This window comes from Sceloporus occidentalis, unplaced genomic scaffold (genome assembly GCF_023333645.1).
Source record: "Sceloporus occidentalis isolate IW3139 unplaced genomic scaffold, rSceOcc1.0.p SCAF_28, whole genome shotgun sequence".
In the NCBI taxonomy this organism is placed as follows: Eukaryota; Metazoa; Chordata; class Lepidosauria; order Squamata; family Phrynosomatidae; genus Sceloporus; species Sceloporus occidentalis.
In genome coordinates, this window is record NW_028317008.1 from 1,975,728 (window position 1) to 1,998,534 (window position 22,807).

At 41.4% G+C, this 22,807-nt stretch overlaps 1 protein-coding gene across 1 annotated transcript in view; it reads left to right on the forward strand.

Annotated features, from left to right (window-relative positions):
• Positions 1-8,153: 8,153 nt before the first annotated feature.
• LOC149299414 (regulator of G protein signaling 14-like) overlaps positions 8,154-22,807 on the forward strand; it is a 32,291-nt gene continuing 17,637 nt past the window's right edge. The window contains exons 1-9 of the mRNA XM_089485983.1: positions 8,154-8,198; positions 11,641-11,662; positions 14,020-14,180; positions 14,709-14,801; positions 15,831-15,974; positions 16,560-16,724; positions 17,728-17,857; positions 19,125-19,231; positions 19,807-20,010. Coding sequence (XP_089342109.1) covers positions 8,154-8,198; positions 11,641-11,662; positions 14,020-14,180; positions 14,709-14,801; positions 15,831-15,974; positions 16,560-16,724; positions 17,728-17,857; positions 19,125-19,231; positions 19,807-20,010 — 1,071 coding nt within the window. The remainder of the gene's footprint in view (positions 8,199-11,640; positions 11,663-14,019; positions 14,181-14,708; positions 14,802-15,830; positions 15,975-16,559; positions 16,725-17,727; positions 17,858-19,124; positions 19,232-19,806; positions 20,011-22,807) is intronic.

Below are 22,807 nucleotides of genomic sequence, written 5' to 3' on the forward strand. Positions count from 1 at the left end.
TATACCGTTACGCCTACCACTTCCACCCCGTTATGGTGCGATCCAGTTTGAGCTGATGCCTTCTATGTTTCCGTCTGACCGAGCCCGCATCGGCTATATTATTTCACTCCTGACAGACCGAGCCCTAGCCTGGGCTTCGCCTCTTTGGCAAAAAGAGTCACCTTTAATCAATGACTAACGTGACTTTTTTTGGCTACCATGCAAAGAATCTTCGACTTGCCAGGTCGTGAGGCTACAGCTGCTGCATCACTCATGTCTCTCCAACAAGGCTCCCATTCCTTAACAGACTACGCCATAGAATTCAGAACGGTAGCCGCTGAACTGGGTTGGAACAATGAAGCCCTAGTTGCTGCATTCATGCATGGCCTATCTGAGAAGTTGAAAGACGAATTAGCAGCCAGAGAAGTGCCTGAGGACCTGGAGGATCTAATATCATTCGTATCACGCATAGATCTGCGCCTCAGAGAGCGACAATCACAAAAGGAGAAACAAAGGAAACCTCTTATACGGCTAGCTCCCCGATTCTCCAATTCCACACCCCAGAGACTAGACCCAGAGGAACCTATGCAATTGGGTGCTACCTCCTTAACTGAGCAAGAAAAGACTCATCATCGCACTGAAGGCCTCTGTCTGTACTGCGGAGGTAAGGGACATTTCGCTAGATATTGCCCGAACAAGCCAGGAAACGCCCGCACCTAGGTAGGATCAGGGGACCTACTCTGGGTGTTCTTTGTATCTCCCCTGAGCACCAGATCAAACGCATGACGGTTCCTGCCTCATTATCTTGGGAAAACACCAGGGTAAACGTAGAGGTACTCATCGATTCCGGTGCTGCCGGTAATTTCATCGACTCCACGTTTGTTACCCGGTATAACATACCGCAGGTCAAGAGACGTACACCACTGACATTGGAGGCAATTGATGCTAGACCTCTAAGCCCTTCCACCGTTACCCATGAGACAGAGGCCATCTTCTTTCATGTAGGGGCACTGCATCAAGAGGTTATGAACTTCAATGTGATTACATCTCCTTCCTGTCCTGTGGTGATTGGATTTCCTTGGCTCCAGAAACACAATCCGACGATAGACTGGAGAACTGCTCAAATCGTGTCTTGGGGTGAGGACTGTCAAAATCGCTGTCTTTGTAAGGTCTCGCCCGTACACAGTGTCACTATGTCTCCTCTCTCCACCAGAATTCCGAAACCGTATCAAGCATTTGCGGATGTTTTCAGTAAGAAGGAAGCGGATCGCCTACCACCCCATCGTCCCTACGACTGCCCAATCGATTTGTTGTCTGGAACCACACCTCCTAGGGGCAGGGTATATCCTCTTTCGAAACCAGAGAATGAGGCTATGGAAGCCTACATCAAGGAGAATTTGGAGAAAGGCTTCATCAGAAGGTCCACTTCCCCGGCAAGAGCGGGATACTTCTTTGTGAAAAAGAAAGAGGGGGATTTAAGACCATGTATTGATTACCGTGGTTTGAACCAGATAACAATAAAAAGAAATATCCCATACCTCTGATTCCTGAATTATTTGACCGTTTAAAGGGGGCTACTGTCTTCACAAAACTTGATCTCAGAGGGGCCTACAACCTTGTACGGATACGTGAAGGACATGAATGGAAGACCGCCTTCAATACCAGGTCAGGTCACTATGAATACCTGGTCATGCCATTCGGGCTCTGCAATGCCCCAGCAGTGTTCCAAGACTTTATTAATGATTGCCTCAGAGAATACCTCTCCCAATTCGTTTTAGTATATCTTGACGACATCCTAATATATTCACCGGATCTCCAGACGCATCGCCGGCACACTACCCTTGTTCTTCAAAGATTAAGGGAGAACGGACTCTATGCTAAGCTTGAAAAATGTCAGTTTGAGGTTTCCAAAGTTGCTTTTCTTGGTTACATCATCAGTCCGTCCGGTTTCGAAATGGATCCTACCAAATTGAACGCCATCCTTCACTGGCCTAAACCAGATGGCTTAAAACCTCTTCAGCAATTCTTGGGCTTTGCGAATTATTACAGGCGTTTTATCCGGAATTTCTCACTGGTCGCAGGTCCTCTCACAGCCCTTACTAAGAAGGGGGCCGATGTACACAACTGGCCTAAAGAAGCATACCAAGCTTTTCAGAAACTCAAAAAGGCATTTACCTCTGCTCCGGTCCTGGTTCACCCTGACCCGTCTCTTCCATTCACCCTTGAGGTCGATGCTTCAGAGAGTGGAGCGGGAGCTGTACTATCCCAAAGAAAATCTTACTCTAGTCCGCTACACCCATTTGGCTTCTTCTCTAAGAAATTCAGTTCATCCGAAAGGAATTATGATGTGGGAAACCGGGAACTCCTAGCCATCATTCTTGCCTTGGAGGAGTGGAGACACCTCTTGGAAGGCACCACCATTCCGATAACCATCATTACAGATCACAAGAATCTATCCTATCTGAGCACAGCTAAACGCTTAAATCCTCGACAGGCCCGGTGGGCACTCTTTTTGTCACGCTTTCAATATATCATTACTTACAGACCCGGCTCCAAGAATACCAAGGCTGATGCTTTATCCCGTCAACACGCTACTATCATGGAGGAGGAATAGATCGAAAAAGAACCCATTATTCCAAAGAACAGGATACTGGCCATGGTTAAAACAACACTTGAGTCTCCTCTGATAACCAGACTCAAGGCTATGCAACACCATCTTCCTACCAACCTACCACAGGGAAAATTGTTTGTGCCCATGCGGGAGAGAATCCCTCTCATGTCTATCCATCATAATACTTTACCTACTGGACATCCAGGTGTTTCTCGAACCATTTCCTTGATCAAAAGATCATACTGGTGGCCTACCATGAATAAGGACATCAAGGAATATGTGTTAGCCTGTCAAGCCTGCGCCAGGGTGAAGACACCTCGCTCAATACCTTCTGGTCTGTTACAACCACTTCCTCTACCCGAACAACCTTGGACCCATCTGTCAATGGATTTTATTGTGGACTTGCCGCCTTCCAATAGATATACTACTATTCTGGTTGTGGTCGATAGATACTCGAAAATGGCTCATTTCGTTCCACTTCTTGCTTTACCTACAGCACCAGCACTTTCTTCTATCTTCATAAGAGAGATCTTCCGATTGCATGGACTACCTAAAGAAATTGTCTCAGACAGAGGGAGCCAATTCGTGTCAAGATTCTGGAGAACGTTCTGCTCTGAGATGGGAATCAAGTTATCGTTTTCGTCTGCCTACCATCCCCAATCCAATGGGGCAGCAGAGAGGACCAACCAATCACTGGAACAGTACCTTCGCCTTTTTATTTCAGACCATCAGGACAATTGGTCCGATCTTCTTCCCTGGGCCGAATTTGCCTTCAACAATGCTACTCATGAGTCCACTAAAACATCTCCGTTCTTCTGTTGTTCCGGTGTACAGCCACATTTCCTACCTGACTCCTTCCAAATGAGTAACATTCCTACTCTGGATGACAGATTGGCGGAATTAAGAAGGACCTGGAATACAGTTCGGAAATCGCTACAGTGGGCTACCCAGAAACAAAAGAAATACGGAGACAAAAGAAGAGGTGGAACACCCTCATATCTCCCGGGTGACCGTGTATGGCTAGCCACTAAGAACATTAGGTTGCGTGTCCCTTCATCCAAACTTGCCCCTAGATACATCGGTCCTTACAAGATCCTCAGACGCATCAACCCAGTGGCTTACGAGTGGCAACTGCCTCCGACTTTAAGGATATCCCGGGTATTTCATGTGTCCCTCCTGAAACCCCTTCACTGTAACAGGTACACCACTCTGGATCCTGTTCCGGATAAGGTCCAGGTTCATAGTCACGACGAGTATGAGGTGCGTTCTATACTGGACTCCCGTTTCCACAGGGGCTCTTTACAGTATTTGGTCCATTGGAAGGGTTATGGACCCGAGGAACGTTCCTGGGTGTCGGCCAAGGATCTTCATGCCCCACATCTGGTGAAAGGTTGCCATCGCCGCTTTCCTTCCCGTCCTGGTTGTGCCCGTCCGGGGTCCGGCCCTTGCGGAGGGGGTTCTGTCACCTTTCGCCGGCGGGTCTGTCCAGGGGGCTCCGCTGCTGCCGCCCGGCCGTCTTACGTCCCGCTCCCTAGGGTGGGGGCGTCCTCGAGGGTGCCCGCCGTCAGGTCCTCCAGCCATGCTCGCCGCCGTGGATCGCCCTCTTCGCCGTCCTCGGCCGTCCTGGCGTCTGTCTCTCCTGCCGGGGGGTCCTGGAAGAGTTCTGCTGCCGTCCTCGATGCACTGGAGGTGCGCACACGTGCACACTGTCATGGCGGCCAGGAATCCCATACCCAGCAACTGCGTACATCACGCTAGGGGGCGGGTCCTCCCGCTTTTTATCTGATTGGCTGATTCTTGCCTGCAGCTGTTTGGCACCAAATTTAAACCCCCTGCTCACTCTAATCTGAGCCCTTGTGTGGTAGAAACGTTATCGCTGTCTCAGTGTGTTATATTCTGATTTACTGGTTTCCTGACTCCTGCTTTGTTCCTGACTACTCTCTGATCGCCACCTGGATTGACTTTGGATTGCTTTTTGGACTTTGTCTGTTTGCTGCCTGCCTCGACCTTGGACTGTGACCTGTTTATGCTATTGGAACTTTCCTGCTGTTGTCCCACTATTCCTCCTGCTACTACCCGTCCTGATATCCCACCATTCTGCAAACGGGACCCGTCTCTCGTCGAATCGTTACAAGAAGAAGCAAGATGAAAGACAGAAAGAAGAAAATACAAAATGAAAAGCCATAAAAAAAAATAAATGTAAATACGCAATATTTGTGCGTTGCTTTCCCAGGATAAAAATTTATAAAAATGGCATTAAAAGTGAATGCTTTATTTTCAGATAAAATATTCCATAAAAGCAAACAGTCTTGAATTTTTTAAACGTCCATTACAATTTGATTAGTATTATCTAGTGTTTAACCCCTTCGTGACAAAGGCTGATTCTATTTTTTGTACCCTTCGTGACAATGGCTGTTTTATCGTTTCTGCGGTGTTTGTGTTTAGCTGTAATTTTCTCTTAACCCATTTACTAAACCCACACAAGTTATATATTGTTTTTTTCAGGACAAGAAGGGCTTTCTTCAGACACCATAATTTTTTATATATGATGTAATTTTCTATAATAAAAATAATAAAATATGACGAAAAATTGAAAAAAAATCACTTTTATTTGAAAAATCTTTTATTCATCATAAAAAACTACTGAAAAAACCTGCTAAATAGATTCTACTATTTGTCCCGAGTTTAGAAATACCCAATGTTTTTATGTTTTTTTGCTTTCTTCTACACGTTATGGGGCAATAAGTACAAGTAGCGTTTTGCTATTTCAAAACCATTTTTCTCTGAATCTGGTAATTCTGTCTCCATGTGGTATTTGGGGCATCTTTGAAGCCAGCAAATTAAATTTACCCCACCAAACCATATATTTTTGAAAACTAGACACCCCAGGGTATTTTAGATGCTGATAGTTTAACCCTTTCCATGCACTAATCCTACCACCAACCCTTGTCAAAGTTTGTGATAGTAATTGTTTTTGCTGTTTTTTAAACATACTTTGTACTTCAGGTGTAAAATTACAGCTCCTGGTATGTTGTTGCTGTCACACAACACCCCGATATGTGTTCAGCAACATCTCCTGAGTACATTGATACCCCACATGCATGGGTTTGTCAGATTGTTTGGGGGCAAAAGGGCCAAATTTGGAACATGCCTCCTCAGCCGTATACCGCTGCATGGCAACAATTGCAGCAAAAATAGTGGGGAAGGAAAGGGTTAATGGCTCTAATAAAAAAAATTAAAAAAACCCTAAAAAAAAAGTAAAAAAATAAAAAAAAGTAAAAATTTTTTTTTTAAAAAAAGAACCCCAAAAACAATTGCCACTATGCAAGATCACTGTTTATGCAGTGATCAATGGCAATGAAGGGGTTAATATTAAATGGGTGGCTCTTATAAGAGCCTTTGGATCAATATATATATATATTATTGAGAATACCTGAAAACACACTGATCTGTCTCTCTCCCTCACTAGAAGCAAGTGAAGGAGGGAGGCAGATCCAATACTGATCAAAGGCAATGTTTAGAAAACATTGCCTTTGATTTAGCAAATCATGATCACTCTTATGAGTGATCTGACCACTAGGGGTGTTATTCACTGGATGTCCATGACATCCAGCAACACCCCCCCCCCCGATGATGACAGCAGGCTCCGCCCCCGGCTTGATGGGCGCCGCCATCTTGAAACACCGCGTGTGTTTTGAAGACGCCGGTACCGGGAAGGTAAGTTAAGCATTTAGGAAGCGATCGCGGGTCGCTTCCTTTGCTAAACAGGTGTTGCAAAGATGCCTCGATACTGAGGCATCTTAGCAACACCAGCTAAGCAAAGGAAGCGACTCGCGATCGCTTCCTAAACCCGTTTTTCGGCGGCGAGCGCCGCCATGTTTGAAAGACGTGCAGTCTTTCAAACATGTTTTTTTATTTGCTCCTAGGAGCGATCGGGGGGGGCCGGGAATGTTTTTTTTGGTGTTGCTCAATGCCTCGATGTCGAGGCATTAGAGCAACACCGTTTGAGTGAAAAAATCGATCACGGATCGATTTTTGTCACCCGTTTAAAGACGTGCCGGTCCTGGCACGTCAATTGTCATAATCGTCACGATTTTCGGTGACGTGCCCGGACCGGCAATTGTCATCAAGGGGTTAAATAAAAAAAATAAAGTCTAGACATTACATGTTTTTGTTACTTAGTTCTTCTTAGTAGCAAATGAATGTTCCAAATGGATGGAGTGACCTTTTCCTGGATTTAATCTTGTATAATTAGGTAAAGGAGAAGACTCTTGTTTGTGCAATAGTGAAACAACATGGTTGCAATTAGCATCTCTGTATGTTGTCAACAAGTTTGTCTGAGATAGTCCCAAACACAACATAGGAAATCAGCTGTCTTGATGATAGGGGTTTTGTTAATTACGGAAAGAAGTTTCTTATTGTAGTATATTATAATTAGATTTTTTTAACCATTGTTTGAAGCCACCTTGTAAATGTAATGCCAAATGGGTGAGATCTAGTCTGCCATGAGGGATGGTAGGAAAATGTTTTGCATGTAGGGAAGAGTCTCAGATAGACCATGTCTGACTTGCTTACTTTCTTTTAAGCTATGAAAAAAGTTTGTGGTTAGGGCATGGGTTTTGTGATACCCCAAAGATTTAAAATGTCATATAACACTTGTCTGGCTGCAAGTCCTGAAAATAGGGTTGCTTATGAAAAGTGAAAGTAGTAATTGTGGAAAACTGAGTTTCTTTATTAGTGCATCATATGAAATAAGTATTCTTGCAATGAGTATCTATCTCTCCGAAACATGATGGATGAAACATTGGGGGCTAGCAAAATGTTCCTCAAGGAAGAGCTTTAAACAAATATTATTAGAAGATGCGTGGATCTTTGTATTAATAGAAGATCAGCGGTGCAGATTATGAAGGGAACCATTGGCATTACTTAAAATGGTTAATTATATTGATATGGCTTATGAAATTGAGACAGTTTCTTTCTTCTATATCCTGTGAAAGTTATGCAATTATTGGGTTATAGTTGAATTTTAACCATGGTATATTGGTCTAAATATGTCTTTGTAACGCATTGTACTCATGGCACTATCATATTTGCTACGTTCTGTAATTACTGTTTGATGAGTCTTAAGTGTTCATCGTTTTTAGAGTACAGTGCATCATGTACTTATAAAAATGGCTTAAACAGAGGAAATTAAATCATGGGTGATGGAATCAGTACACTTGTAGCTCACATAGCTGCAAGCATGAAGCAATATTGCTTTACGTGGAAAATAAGAAAGAAACATGAGAGGTGATTATGATACAGCTCTGTAACGTATCCACGTTTGTCACATATGTCATGATTATAATTTTCATGCAAGAGAAGGGAAGAGTTTTTCTTCTTCTGCAAACCCAACTTCCTTCTGTGGGCTGGTTTCCATGGCAACACTTCCTGTGGCTTTGATGGAAAGAGGTAGTGTGGCTTTTGAGGATGCCAAAGACTGACAAAGCAGGGTGGTGTTAGTTTCTCCACTTAAGAAATACTCTCGTCTAAACGATGAGCCATTAAAACAGAATACAACGGGATGCTGGGCAAAATGAAATACCTGGACATTCCTAAGGGCCGAATGGTAAGTGACTCATTAAAACATTAGAGGCAGGTGACAAGAGCAGGTATGGCATTACCTTGTGAGCAAACGTCTATCTACTTAGCCATGGATTCCCGTTTACTATATATGCCGCCCACACTCAGCTAAGTTCTGTTTAATTCTAATCATTCTGTGCATGCTGTGAGCCAAGAGCTACATTCTAATGTTTTTGAGAATGTTTACAAAGTCCTTGTAGATTTTTTTGCAAGTTTCAACTATGCAGTAAACACATTATGTAGCAATCTAAAAATCTAGACAAAAACTTGTAAACAGATAGAAGCATGCCAACATCTGTCTGCTTGCTTGTTCGGGTTTTTTTTGTAAGGAATAGGGACATATGACTGCATATTTCATGCAGAAATAAATGCAGCATTAATGTATGATATTTTCGTATTCTGTCACATAAAATTCATAACTTGCACCTACTTCTTAATATGTTAGACATTGTGACCAGTGAATCAACACTGCTAATATTTGAGTGTTTTTGTGATGCTCTGAATCAGGGGAAGCCAACTGGTACCTCTCCAGCTGGTGTGGAGCTATGTAACCCAGTGGGTTGGAGATCAATGCCTACGGATTCTATCCTCACTCCTTTGCCCTTCCATGCATGGTCTGGCTATGTATCTTCCAGTAGTGTGCCAAGGCGCAATTGGTTAGTTGGAGAGCTAGAAGCACTGAACTTTAAAGGAAGACATTCTTATTTCTGCATTGAGCTGAAAGCTGAAACCAAAAATCAATGAGATATGGTTCCCAAAGCCAAAGATAAGCCCAGAATCATAGAATTGTAGTTGACAAGAGCAAGAGCCAACCTTGCCCCAAGGACAGCCCAGAACCGAAATGTGAGGGAAGAAATTCCCTGCACAATGGGGACCAACCACAGGCATAGGTTTCGGCCCTTATTGGGCAGACAGACAGAGAGCCCGCTTGGAAGGGCACGACAGACAGACAGAGAGCCCGCTTGGAAGGACACGACAGACAGAGAGCCCGCTTGGAAGGGCACGACAGACAGCCCGCTTGGAAGGGCACGACAGACAGAGAGCCCGCTTGGAAGGGCACGACAGACAGAGAGCCCGCTTGGAAGGGCACGACAGGCACACAGCCCGCTTGGAAGGGTACGACAGGCACACTGCCCGCTTGGAAGGGTACAAAAGGCACACAGCCCACTTGGAAGGGCACGAAAGGCACACAGCCCGCTTGGAAGGGCACGAAAGGCACACAGCCTGCTTGGAAGGGCACGAAAGGCACACAGCCCGCTTGGAAGGTTACGAAAGGCACACAGCCCGCTTGGAAGGGTACGAAAGGCACACAGCCCGCTTGGAAGGGTACGAAAGGCACACAGCCCGCTTGGAAGGGTACGAAAGGCACACAGCCCGCTTGGAAGGGTACGAAAGGCACACAGCCCGCTTGGAAGGGTACAAAAGGCACACAGCCCGCTTGGAAGGACACAAAGCAGGGAGTCCACTTGGAAGGACACAAAGCAGGGAGTCCACTTGGAAGGACACAAAGCAGGGAGTCCACTTGGAAGGACACAAAGCAGGGAGTCCACTTGGAAGGACACAAAGCAGGGAGTCCACTTGGAAGGACACAAAGCAGGGAGTCCACTTGGAAGGACACAAAGCAGGGAACCAGGAACAGTACAGGTGCAGAGCCACAGCAGGAAGGTCCATAGACTTCAATACAAAGGCCCTGACTGAAGGGCAGGGCAGGTTCATAAAGGCAGGGTAATCCAGGTAGCAAGGCCCAGCTGGATGTAGACTAGGGCTCAACCCAGGTAACAAGGCACACCTGAGTTCTGAGTGCTCCAGAGGGCGGCCACTAGTGGTCGCAGATGTAAACGCCACAGGTATAAAAAAGCCATGGTTCAGGTAGCGAAATATTGGTTCCTGACATCCTCACTGTAAAGAATCCCTTCCTTTGTCGTCTATGAAACCTGCGCTCTTCCAGTCTCAGAGGGTGACCTCTGGTTATTTGTATATTTCTGTTAATGAACAGGTCACTGAAGAGCTCTTTATATTGGCCCTGCATATATTTATATAATGTTATCATATCCCCTCTAAAGCCGAGAGAATATAATTAGGACCCCCAATGTTCTGTCATTGGTAAGGGACAGGGTACCTTATAATACTGACGTGTCATGATTATTCCCTTCACTGATTGTAGAACTCATAAGGGTTGGTGCCTTCTTCGTCCTGTTACCAGTGGGTATACGCGGTAGTATACTCCAGTGAGCACAAAGAGGATATGTTTAGTAATACCAAGCACCCAATCTACTGTTTCATTACACATTGTTAAATAGAAAATTACTTTTGTTTTGGTGTAGTTACATATTTTGTTTGATAAAATGTGATCTGCATACCTGGGAACTCTTGACACACCCTGCTCCCCTCCCATTGTTTTCCATTAAATGGGGGTGTTTCCCGCAGCGGGAACTCCCCCGACGTCACGGGACCGCCCACCGACATCAGCGCGACCACCCACCGACGTCAGCAGGACCGCCCGTCAACGTCAGCGGGACCGCCCGCTGGCGTCAGTGTGCAGTCCTGGCCGCGTCCCGCAAGGCAAGGCTCTGGGTAGCTGGAGCCAAGAAGTTCCCAGGTATGGTGATCTGTAGTCATAAGAAAGTAAATGGATAGTTAACTATGTGGTCCCATGAAGTAACCTATACATATGAAAATACGTTTTTGGACTAATGGATCTGTTTTGATCTATGTCTAATTAAATATATACTGTCATCCATAATTGAATAAGACCCCTCATGAGTCTGAAAACCTTATTGCAGTACATAGAAATACTCTTTGACATTTAGTGGCCTTCAGTTTGGAGCAGAAGCCAAAAATAAAGACCCTTATATAAGTACTCAACGTTATAGATTTGTTCTGCTCAGTAACCACGATTATCTTTTTTCAAATCAAATATTGCTCAGCCTTTCAAAAGTGACGAATTAGAAACTGAAGAATTAGAAACTGTGCTTTTGATAAACATACATGCAGTGCATATGGATATCATTTAATCACTACTGGTAATAATAACAAAACTGGCAATAATTATTAATACATTAATAGTTGCCTAGATTTAATTAATTTCCTAAAGTTAAAAGATGCCAACACTGATATTTGTATTATTGGTAAGATCAAATATATACATATACCGGTAATTATTAAAAAGAAAAACACATAAATGGCTTGTTTTAGTATTCAGTGAATAAATAGGTTTGTTTATTTTTTTCTAAAATGTAAAGTTTTTTTTTCTTTAAATGATATTATGTGATACTAAAATTATTTTATGTGTCCTAATAAATGCACAGTAATTCCACTATATGGTGCATTAATGCCGGTGATAATACAGGATGCTAGTGTGTCAGGCATAAATATATACAGCTTTTACCCTTAATGACCTCACTCTGCGATTTCTGATTTTGTTTCAGGTGCTGGCGGTTTCTGATGGAGGTGAGTCACAAACTTAATTGTGGAAAGAAATCAAGCACTTTGGGGAACATATTTCTGTAGCTTATTTGATGAAAGGGCAGTGACAAAGTGTGTGCAGATGTATAAATAGAAACTGGATGCATTAGGAGAGCAGCTGCCATCGTCACAGCCCACACACAGGCGTCATGACTTGTATGGTCTAACTGGTTTTGCCGTCTGTGGATGGTGACATGCTGTGTTATTAAAGACAAAGCCTACACACTGATATTTAGAGTTAAAGTGCCTGGGGTTTTTTCTTAGTGAGGTGACATATAGTAGTGTTCCATTAGAGAAAACACAATGCAAAAAAAGGATATATATATATATATATATATATATATATATATATATATATATAAAATTATGCAGGATAATAATGTAATAATGACCATGAAAGGCTAAGGAAGCTCAATGTGTATAGCTTGGAGAAAAGACGAGAGAGGGGAGATGTGATAGAAACATTTAACTACTTTAACAAAGGACAGGAGAGAAGCTTACTTCGAAGAAGGGAAAGAGGTCATAATCTAAAACTAGAGGGTCAGAAGTTGAGAATTTGTACTTTACTGAGTGGGTGGTAGATAAATGGAATTGCCTGCCATCAGAAGTTGTAGAGGCTAAATACAGTGAGGGAATTTAAATGGGATCGGCAGAAGGTTATCCTGAATCTCAGACAAGAACAAAGAGTAATTAAGGTCTGAGTCTTTACATGTGCAGACAGACTAGATGTGCCCAGCGGTTCTTATCTGAAATCAAATTTTATGTTTCTATGTATGTCAATGCTTTGATGTAACTTAAGATCATCTAACATGGAGGCTCGATGTAAATGTCAATCACTGAGCTCATGTAAGTTGTAGACTACCTGGTTGGTTTTCAGCAGTTGTTGTTTAACTGAATTAGTGTAACTTATTTACAAATGGTTATAGTAGTGTTCCAAGGTACTCATGGACAGAGTTTGGAAGGTCGAATCCAACTCATACATCACTTTAAATTATATTAAAAAATGTAGGCTTGGTTTGGTTCTGTTAGGTGCTACCATGTCTGGAGAGGGAACTGCTCCTCAGGTCTGGAGGTTTTGGAGACGGCTGTACAGGCATGGAAAAAAAGGAAGCAGAGAAAGGGGGGGGGACTGGAAATTCGGATGGTCACTTCTATAGAATTTATGTGGAAATAGGTTCACCAACTAAAGAAAAGTTTGCAAAAAATCAGCAACTGCATGTGTTAGGATGACTTTGCTTTATCACCTGAGATGTTAAAATCTATTCATGTAGAATTCCAAGATGTTACTCTAAATATGTCAAATTGAGGAACTCTACCGGACTTCAGTATTTTTGTTAGACCATTAGGCAATTTGCAGTGTATATAGTTTATAGTGGGGTGATCAGTAGGAGCTGAATGAGAAATTATTTCCATATGATCAACTAGTCCTGAGCTAACATTTCAGAGTGTACCCACAACAGCTATCATGTTTCAAGTGGATAACGATTCAAGGCGCCGGTGAATTGACAGATTCAGCTTTGCAATTAAACAACATGAAAGCAATATACTATTTCTTGCCATTTAATTAATTTCAAATGAGGAGGAAGAATCCTAGGCGGCCAAAGCCCTCAAATTATAAGGAACCCTTCATGATGTTTCTGAAAAAGCACTTTCTCAATTAAATTGTCTAAACAGGACCCCAAGCTCTAATAAGACAGCAAAATATAAAGAATAGTGTGCATTTCAGTACATTCATAGAAGGTACGACGTGAAAACAAGGTTGAAGAAGGAAATCTAAAGGAAAAGTGTGATATTGAAAGATATATACGGAAATTGTAATTTAAGTGTTTTTAAAGCTGTTATAAATATGAACTACTTGTAATGACTTTTGGAAAGAGACTATAAACAGACCATGTAAAGGGATCTTGTTAGCCTTGGGCCAAAATACAAGCACCTTGAACTGCATCCCCCAGCAACTTCGAACGCTAAACACAAATCCATTGTCTCTAAAATTCTCCTGTCGGTGTTTTGGAGATAAAAAAGTCAACAACAAGAAAAGCCTTTCCTTTCTGTGCCTACTGCTGCTTGGCATTAGTGTGTTAATCTACACGTACATAATAATTGCCTCATAACATCTTCTAAGAAATGTTTCCCTCACCACTTATTTGTATTGCGGATATTTGGAAGTTCCAATTGTTTTATGGTCTCAAGAAACATAGAGGTGAGTAGAGAGTGTTCATTGTATTGATTTGCATTCTTCCATATTTTAAAACACTTCTTAAATAACTACAATATAAAATATACACAAGCCAGTTGCTATAGTAATGCATGTTTCTCTGACGTTGGTAAATCTGTTGTTTTAGAGTTAAATAATGCTGATAAAGATGGCAGAGGCAGCGACCAGAGTCTGAACAGCCTGCCTAGTGTCCAGACGACTGGACTTACATCGGAACATTCAGTGGCCAGCTGGGCTGTGTCATTTGAGAGGCTTCTGCAAGACCCTCTTGGGGTTGACTATTTTACGGTATGTAAAATACCAGCAGATCTGTACACATCAACGCGTATTATATACCGTAATTGTGACCAGTTTTTGCATTAGGGGTTTATTTAGGATTTTACCCAAACTAACACATATTTAACCACATTTCATGGTAGGAAATGTATTTAGCTTTTTTCCAAGAATACAACCTATGTGCTATCACACGCAGGCTGCCATTATAAAGTAGTAGTAAAAAAGGCAATCTCATTGGTTGTCATGGGGATAAGACCACTGTTTTAAAGTTTTAAGGAATAACTTTTTATACATAACCCTCAATTTTAAAACAACAATTAGAAGAAACGTTCCACTGGTTTCCATGGTGATTGCTCCTCATTTAGAACTATATTTAGACAAAAAATACTTCAGTACAGCTATAGCTGGGAGGGTAGGTGTCAACTTATACTGAGTTGATGCGGGCCCAATGTTTAGGTGATTCTGTCTTCTCTCTTGATACAACAGCGTGACATTTTTTGCTGGTAATGTCAGTTATTTAAACCTACCTTCTTACCGCAGGAGTTTCTGAAAAAGGAATACAGTGCAGAGAACATATTTTTCTGGAAATCATGTGAGAAGTTCCAGAGCATTCCTGCTGGCAACACAGATCAAGTATGTTAGATGACTGGGCTGGATTAGCAAAAAATGGAACCACCGATTATGGTGCTGTATGCTGAAACTTTTTCCAACGTCTAAGTGACTATTACTCAAAATGTAATTATAATATAAGGAACCGACTTTTAAATGCAATGCAAGCAAAGAAAGAAATATAACAATATTTAGGTTCTAGATTCTTCAACTGCAATCTGTCAAAAAAGAACAATGAAACGGGAAAGTGGTCAGTTTGGAGAACCACGGTTAGTCTAGGGCAGCATGAAAAATTTTCTTTAATATAGCACACTGAATATATCTGCTCTTATGTTTACAGTTCCCTTACTGTGGGATAATATATCTACTGTTAGTTTAAGCGGTTAACCTCAGAGAAGCCCTTAAAAACACCTCAGTGAATGGTGAAGCTGAGACAGAAGCCTCTTCCTGGGTGTGTGTCTGTCTGTATTATCTACGGTGAAGCAACATCCTTACTAACTGTGTGTTTCCACCGGTTAGCTCCATGTGTATACTGCTACTAATGAACTGTTCACTGGAAAATTAAATCGGTGGCTCACTGTGTATTATTTAAGGGCCACTCTAGCACGTTTTTTATGTAAAATACATATTGGAGTCCATTTTGCATGAGTACAATGCATTTTAGTGCATGCAAATCCTGAGAGTGCGTGTGAGTAGGGACAGCTCTGGATGATTACAGTCCTCCGCAGGAACAGGAGCATGAGAGATACATTTTAAGTGTTTATTCATAAACGTTGTGTGTATGACTGATATTGTGAGTGAAGGCAGACCTTCTCTGCACTTTAGTAGCATTGTGCATAATGTAGACTGTCCATATGTTTGGATTGAACGACTCCACTGTGTCTCACACTATTTTATTGCTCAGACAAAGTGTAAGTAATTCACTATTACCTAGCAAGTTGTGCTAATATACTCATACGAAGGCAACTGAACTCCATGTTACTAAAATCCAGTAATGTGGATGTTAACGCTTTTAATATGTCAAGCTAATCAGTCTATCATTTGTTTTGACAGCTTTTAAAAGAGTCTCGGAGCATTTACAATGAATTCTTGTCAAGCAAGTCGTTGTGTCCAGTCAATGTAGATCATCAGGCCCTTATCACAGAGGAAATGCTGCAGAAGCCTTTCCCTGACATGTTCAAATCACATCAGACGCAGGTTATAACACATCTACTGTGATGACTCTAACTACACCCTGACAGCAATGGAACTTCTATTCTAAGGATAGGAATAAAAACTGGTTGGACCTATTGCAACACGTGTGCTGCTTCAATATCCTGTTCTAAGTTTACATTAAATTCATGGCATCCAGCCAGATTTTGTACATGGCAGAGTAAGGGTGTGCCTAGAACGCCATTTTTTATTTGCACCTCTGGAGATTAAGCAGAGGGCTTAATGGCACACCCATTTGTTGTGTTAGAGTAGAAGAGAGAAAAGGGAGATCTTAGTATTTACCAAATTCTAATCAATTATTCCTCAAATCTTTAAATTAAATTTTTAACATTTAACTACAAACTATATGGTATTAACATTTCTTCTCAATTCTTCAATGTGAGAATTGTTTATCATCCTCATCATTTATCTTCAGTTAAATTAGTTATTTTGATGTTTTAGATGGATCTTGAAGCAGTGAATAACTGGTGCAATTTGCAAAATGACTTCTTTAGCTGACACATTTCCATTTCCTGTGCATTTTGGTCTGCACTACATCTAAGCTACATCTAATCAATTTATATAATTTAGATTTTCAACCTGATGAAGTTTGACAGCTATACTCGCTTTGTAAAGTCATCCCTTTATCAGGAGTGCATGCTGTCCGAGGTGGAAGGTCGGCCATTACCCAGCCTCGGTTCATCACCTGATGCCATTAGCACAGACGGCAATAACCTTACATCTGGAGCGGTAAAGGTAAGGAAATCACTTGCTTTATGAAAACACGTAACCACGTCACTGAGCAGATGGCAAGTAAACTAAATTGTACTGTTGAAAAAGTATTAAAGTTTTAGATAGATTTAGCAGCTTTATCGTTAAATTGTAAAAAAAAAAAACTGTTCACCGCAAGGGCTGATCTAAACATATTACATTGTTGTAACATACTCTGAAATGTTCAAGAAAATAAGTAGTAAGAAGAAAATACATTTATGAATATGTTTTCATGACATCATAAGGGCTCCTCTTGTTATAAGAAAATACCTGTGTTCTAAAGAGACCCCCAAGGAGATCTAGATGTAGTTTTTGATTGCATCTCTTGATTGACAGATGGGATAAATGACTCCTACATGTTTCACACTTCAAGAAATTAAACATATCTATTTATTAAAGGAAATACCTAGTCATGTTTCCTCTTCCCCTCACTTAACTACCTTGATGAAGATATATTTTGTTGAACACAGTTGTGTATCAGATAAACAGTTTATATCCTTCTATGGTCTGTTTATTGTGTTTGTTACATACTGTATGTTTCCTATAAAATGTTTCTGTTTTATTAGATGACCTATATGACTATATATGGCTATAATCAATGGGAACTAGACATTAAAATCTATAAAAATGTGCATACAATATTTGTATTGTTACATTCAATAAGATACATGTTATAAAATATGAGGATTATCAATATGCCACTTTTAAAATTATGAATAAATTATTATTAATTAATAGAATTTGTTATTATTATGTTACTATTGTGACATATAGAAAGCCAGAAGTGTATAAATAATAATATATCAATCACATCCTGTCATGAAAAATACATAATTGCTGTAGTAGTACCACCACTATTATTTGTACAACATTGTGTATTTATCATTAGGTTTCAGACGATGAATATGAGTGTGCAACATTATCTACCGAATGTCTGGGTTGACTTGTTCTAAACAATAAAAAACAGCTATTATTTTATGTTTGGTAGAAGAAGCTGAGGCCTGGAAAGTCTCTCCCACTTGGAGTTGAAGTCACTGGAGTCGAGAACATTGCAGATCTTGTCTCCAAATCGACCAGAAGATCTTTCAAGAAGAAGGACAGAAGGGGAACCTGTAGAGGTAAAATTCATGTTTTCATTTTCAATGGAATTCAGCATCTTACACTTTCTTGGGGAAAAAAGACCCAAACGTCTCTTCCAGGGTACCAATACAATTCAGTCTTAGCGAAATAGTGTATTTTCCGAGTAATTGTTACCTACCTATGCTTAGCTTCATTGTCTCTGGACATTTGTGGCATTCCTTCTCTCTCGGTAGCTGAAATGCCACGTAACCTCAGCCCTGTCTTCTCTGTGCATGGTATCTCAAGCAAAACTTCATACAAATAGGTATTTAAAACAAAATAGTGGGCAGTAAAGGACATTTAGTTTAGTTGCAAGGGTGTTTAATTATCCTTTAAATGTCATCCCAAAACCATTTTTCATATTTTAATTAAAAACAGATTAACCACTACTACTTGTTTTTAGTTTATATGATATACTTTAAATAGGAAAGTCGTATCGGTGACTTTATGCACGCTGTGCATAGCTAACGTACAAATGAGCCATGCATTGAGAGTTATGTATAAAAATGAACAACTGAGAAGTGGTCTGATGACTAACGCAACCTGCTGCAATCCTGCTGATTTGATATTTGCATTGATTACATTTTAAACCTTTCCATTGATTATGGTGCATATTTTGTACCAGCATAACTTTCTATACATAACCACTGCTGTAATTAATATATCCCTTACATAAAAATATTTTTCTGATATCCAGGTCAGTTTGACAAACTTCCAATATGAATTTAAAGGAAATGTTTTAGCATATTGTCTCCGGAACTTGTTGCAATGAGGACCATAGTTTGAGGTCCTAATTTAAATTCTATTGAATCTGACAGAACGGCTGAAATGTGATTATGGGACAATCAGGGGCTAGTGCCATCCAATCAGAGGGAAAAGTCAACATAGCAAATCGGAACGTATTTAGGGTTCAACATGGAGCCATCAAAAGAGGCTATATAGAAAAAAGGGTCCCACAATAAGAGCACAAAGAGGATCCAGATAGGATGTAAATGCCGTATAGAATCTTTGTTATGCTATACGCTTTTGTGTCAAATACACAAAAAAGGCTTTTGCTAGTGGTCTAGAATGTTTAAATGAGAACAGCTAATGGTGCCCTCTCCCCCTATCACCATTTGCTCCCCTGGAAGCCATCACTATGGGAGCCATTGATACTCACGAGGATTGTTCTATGTTAAGCAGTTAGTTCCATAAACATAATGTCTTCATAAACATGGAACTAGGTGCTTATTTCGTAATGGCATGGCTTTTTGTGTCCTCCTACAGAGTCTTTGGAAAGCAATGGATTCTCATCCCGCCGTGAGTCTCAGACATCTTTCAACTCCACTACTAGCCTGGACCAGAGTTTGATCTCCAATGCAAGCAAGTCAGAGGTAGCTGATATAACCAGAATCAACATTAACCCTGATCTACAAAATGTATAACAAAGTTTTTCTAAGTGATAAGATACCTTTGAGCCTCATAAATACCCTCCATAGAAAAATGTGGATCTTTCCATTAACTCCTTCAAACAAATGACTGCTTAAATAAGAGACAGCGGTAAGTAATAACCTTGTGTGTACAGTGGTTTATTGTTATTATGGGATTGTGACAAGACTCAGACACAATTTATGCTCTTCTTGAGTTCACTGATATGTTGTTGTTGGACATGACAGGTCTCAGCAGACCTCACCAAGTTCAAATGTTTAGTCTGGCTATATGTTTATTTCAGTTTTCACCACATCTGAGTTTGTATACATCCTTCTCATAATGTGTGCGTTGCGCACATGAATGCTGTTTACAAAGGACGTCCTGAGGAATTATTGCCTTTTGCATAGACAAAAATAATAGCGTAACATATCTGCAAATTGTTTGCTTAACATGTTAACATTGAAATATATAATAAATAAGAATAATGCAATGTAAAGGTTGTGGAGAATCATTTGTTCCATGTCCATTTTTCATCTAGAATGATGATGGGAGTCTCAGCAATGTTGAACCCGAAGCAGAAGCCAAACCAGTTAAATATTGCTGTGTTTATCTGCCTGATGGCACTGCCTCACTTACAGCAGTGAAACCTGGCCTGACCATCAGGGACATGCTTGCTGGGGTCTGTGAAAAGCGTGGCTACTATCCGACAGATGTGAAAGTCTACCTAGCAGGCAACGAACAGGTACTATAAACAATAACACGTGAGTGATATAAGTGCCTTCTTTTATAACGTGCAGCAAACATTGGTAATATTTCCCAAAACACAAATAGAATTGAAATGCAAAAAAGTGTTCTGCGTGTGTTAGATCAAAATCACTTATCAAACCAGTCCTTCTTTATACAACTTGTTTTAACAATGTGTACATGTAAAAGCAAAAAGAAAAAGACAAACAACATATGTGGCTCTATATGCAATAATTACTAAAAGAAAAATCATAAAAATATAATAAAAATGGTCTCATTTACATTACAGAGCTTTTTAGAAGCCAACATACATCTCATATAAAAAAGAAATGTTAAAATACCACAGAATAAGACAAATAAACAGTAAATATTATATATAGAGATCCTAGGGTACAAGATAACAAAATGTAAAAAATATATATAAAAAAAATGAAATAAAACAGCAGCAGAAAAAAATGTTTATGTCATATAGAAATCTAGGAAATTGATCCAACTCAAAATCTAAATTAAGACCCCTCACTGTCAATGTGTCCAAATCATACATCCATCTCATCTCGGCTTGTTCTAAAGATTTTTCTATATTCCCTCCTCTCCAATGTGGAGATTTATTGTACATTATCTGAGATTTCCAGATATCTGGCTGAATTGAGATCCCATAGTGTTTGCATATACTTGAGCTGTTACCTTATGGCTGTAAGCAGGCCCGGACTGGGACAAAAAATAGGCCCGGGCATTTAAGCCTGAGCAGCCCATATTTCTTTATTTATTGTTAAAGCCCACCCTTCATGTACCCTCTTTGCATTTAATCATTCACACAAATCATTAACACATTCATTAATGCAGTCTCACAAATCATTCAAGCAATTCATCCACACATGAATTCATTAATTGTCATACGCATTCACACAATTCATCCACACATTTATTCATTCATTCTCATATGCATTCACACTACCCCCTCTCATCATCTTATCTGCCCCTTCTCACTATGTTCCCCCTTTTCACTATGTAACCCCCTTCCCCACTTCTCAATATGTACCGCCTCTATCTATCCCCTCTCCCCCTTTCTCACTACCTAACCCCCCTCTGCCCCTTCTCACTGCAGCCCCTTCCCTCACCCTATTTACCTTGTTGCCAGAGCAAGCAGCAACTGCGATCGCGCCTGTGGCAGGGCAGGATTGACTTAGGGGCTGATGGAGCTGCAGCTCCAGGCTCCTACCTTAAAATAGGCCCAGTCAGGACCGGACTGACTGGGCCTATATGGCCGCATTAAGGCAGAGCCCCTTAAGCCCGCTGCAACTGCAACCGGGTCCGCCACTCTAAGGCAGAGCCGGCCTTAGGTGTTCTGGCGCCCTGTGCGGACTACTCCTCTGGTGCCCCCCCATCCCAAAAAAAGAAAGGAATAAAAACTTGTAACAAAACTCCCCTTTCTCACTATCTATCCCCCTGTATCACTATCTACCACCTCTGCCTCTTCTCACTGTTATCATTATATACTGAGGCAGAAATTGACGGTGGTACAGCATAACACCTACCACTATATACTGAGGCAGACAATGACGGTGGTACAGCATAACACCTATCACTATATACTGAGGCACACATTGACAGTGGTACAGCGTAATCCCTATCACTATACATTGAGCCAGACATTGACAATAGTGCAGCATAACCCCAATCACTATATACTACGCCAAACATTGTTGTGGTGTAGGCCTACCACTTCATTGTCTGGCTTAGTAGTAGGGATGCACCGAAACGAATTCTGGACTGAAACCGAAAATGCAGCATTTACCTGTCCGAAACCGAATATGACCTCCCCACACCATAAAAAAAACCCTTTTATTTAAAGTAAGTAACACACCAAAATAGGACAAAACAATTAAAAAACAATATTATATGTATATATATATGATTGTTAACAGCAATCACATTCCTATCATGCCCAGGCATACCCAGATTCCAGGATGTACTCGCAGACTTGGCATGATAGGAGTATGATTGCCCTATCTACCCCTTCTCACTCCCTTCTGCCCCATCTACCCCTTCTCACTCCCTTCTCCCCTATCTACCCCCTTTCCCCCTATCTACCCCCTTTCCCCCGTCTCACGCCCTTCTCCCTATCTACCCCCTCCTAACTATCTACCCTCTCCCTCTTTGAAGTTCACTTACCTTTCAGGAGTCCTGCGGTGAGGGTGCAAGGCATCTGCCTCCCAGCTCTGCCACTGTATGGAACAGTATAGAGTGATGGGAGTTATGATGTACTTTTAGAGCATAATTAGATCATGAAAAAGACATTGGAAATGGTACAGCATAACACCCATCACTCTCACACACTTACCAATCCACACATATATACCAATCCACACATATATACCAATCCACACCTATACCAATCCACACGTATATACCAATCCACACGTATATACCAATCCACACGTATACCAATCCACACGTATATACCAATCCACACGTATATACCAATCCACACGTATATACCAATCCACACATATATAACAATCCACACCAGGCCCGGACTGGCCATCGGGCACACCGGGCGTTTGCCCGGTGGGCCGGGCCACGGCAGGGCCGCATTGACTTAGGGGCTGATGGAGCTGCAGCTCCAGGCCCCTATCCTACCTACGGCCGCATTAACGCAGGGCATAAGGGGCACCTGCCCCTTAAGCCCGCCGCAACTACGACCGGGTCCGCCACTCTAAGGAGCCGGGAAGTCCCCACCAAGGCCGGCCTTACAGGTCTGCGGCCGCACAGGGTTTAAATTAAAACATCGGGTT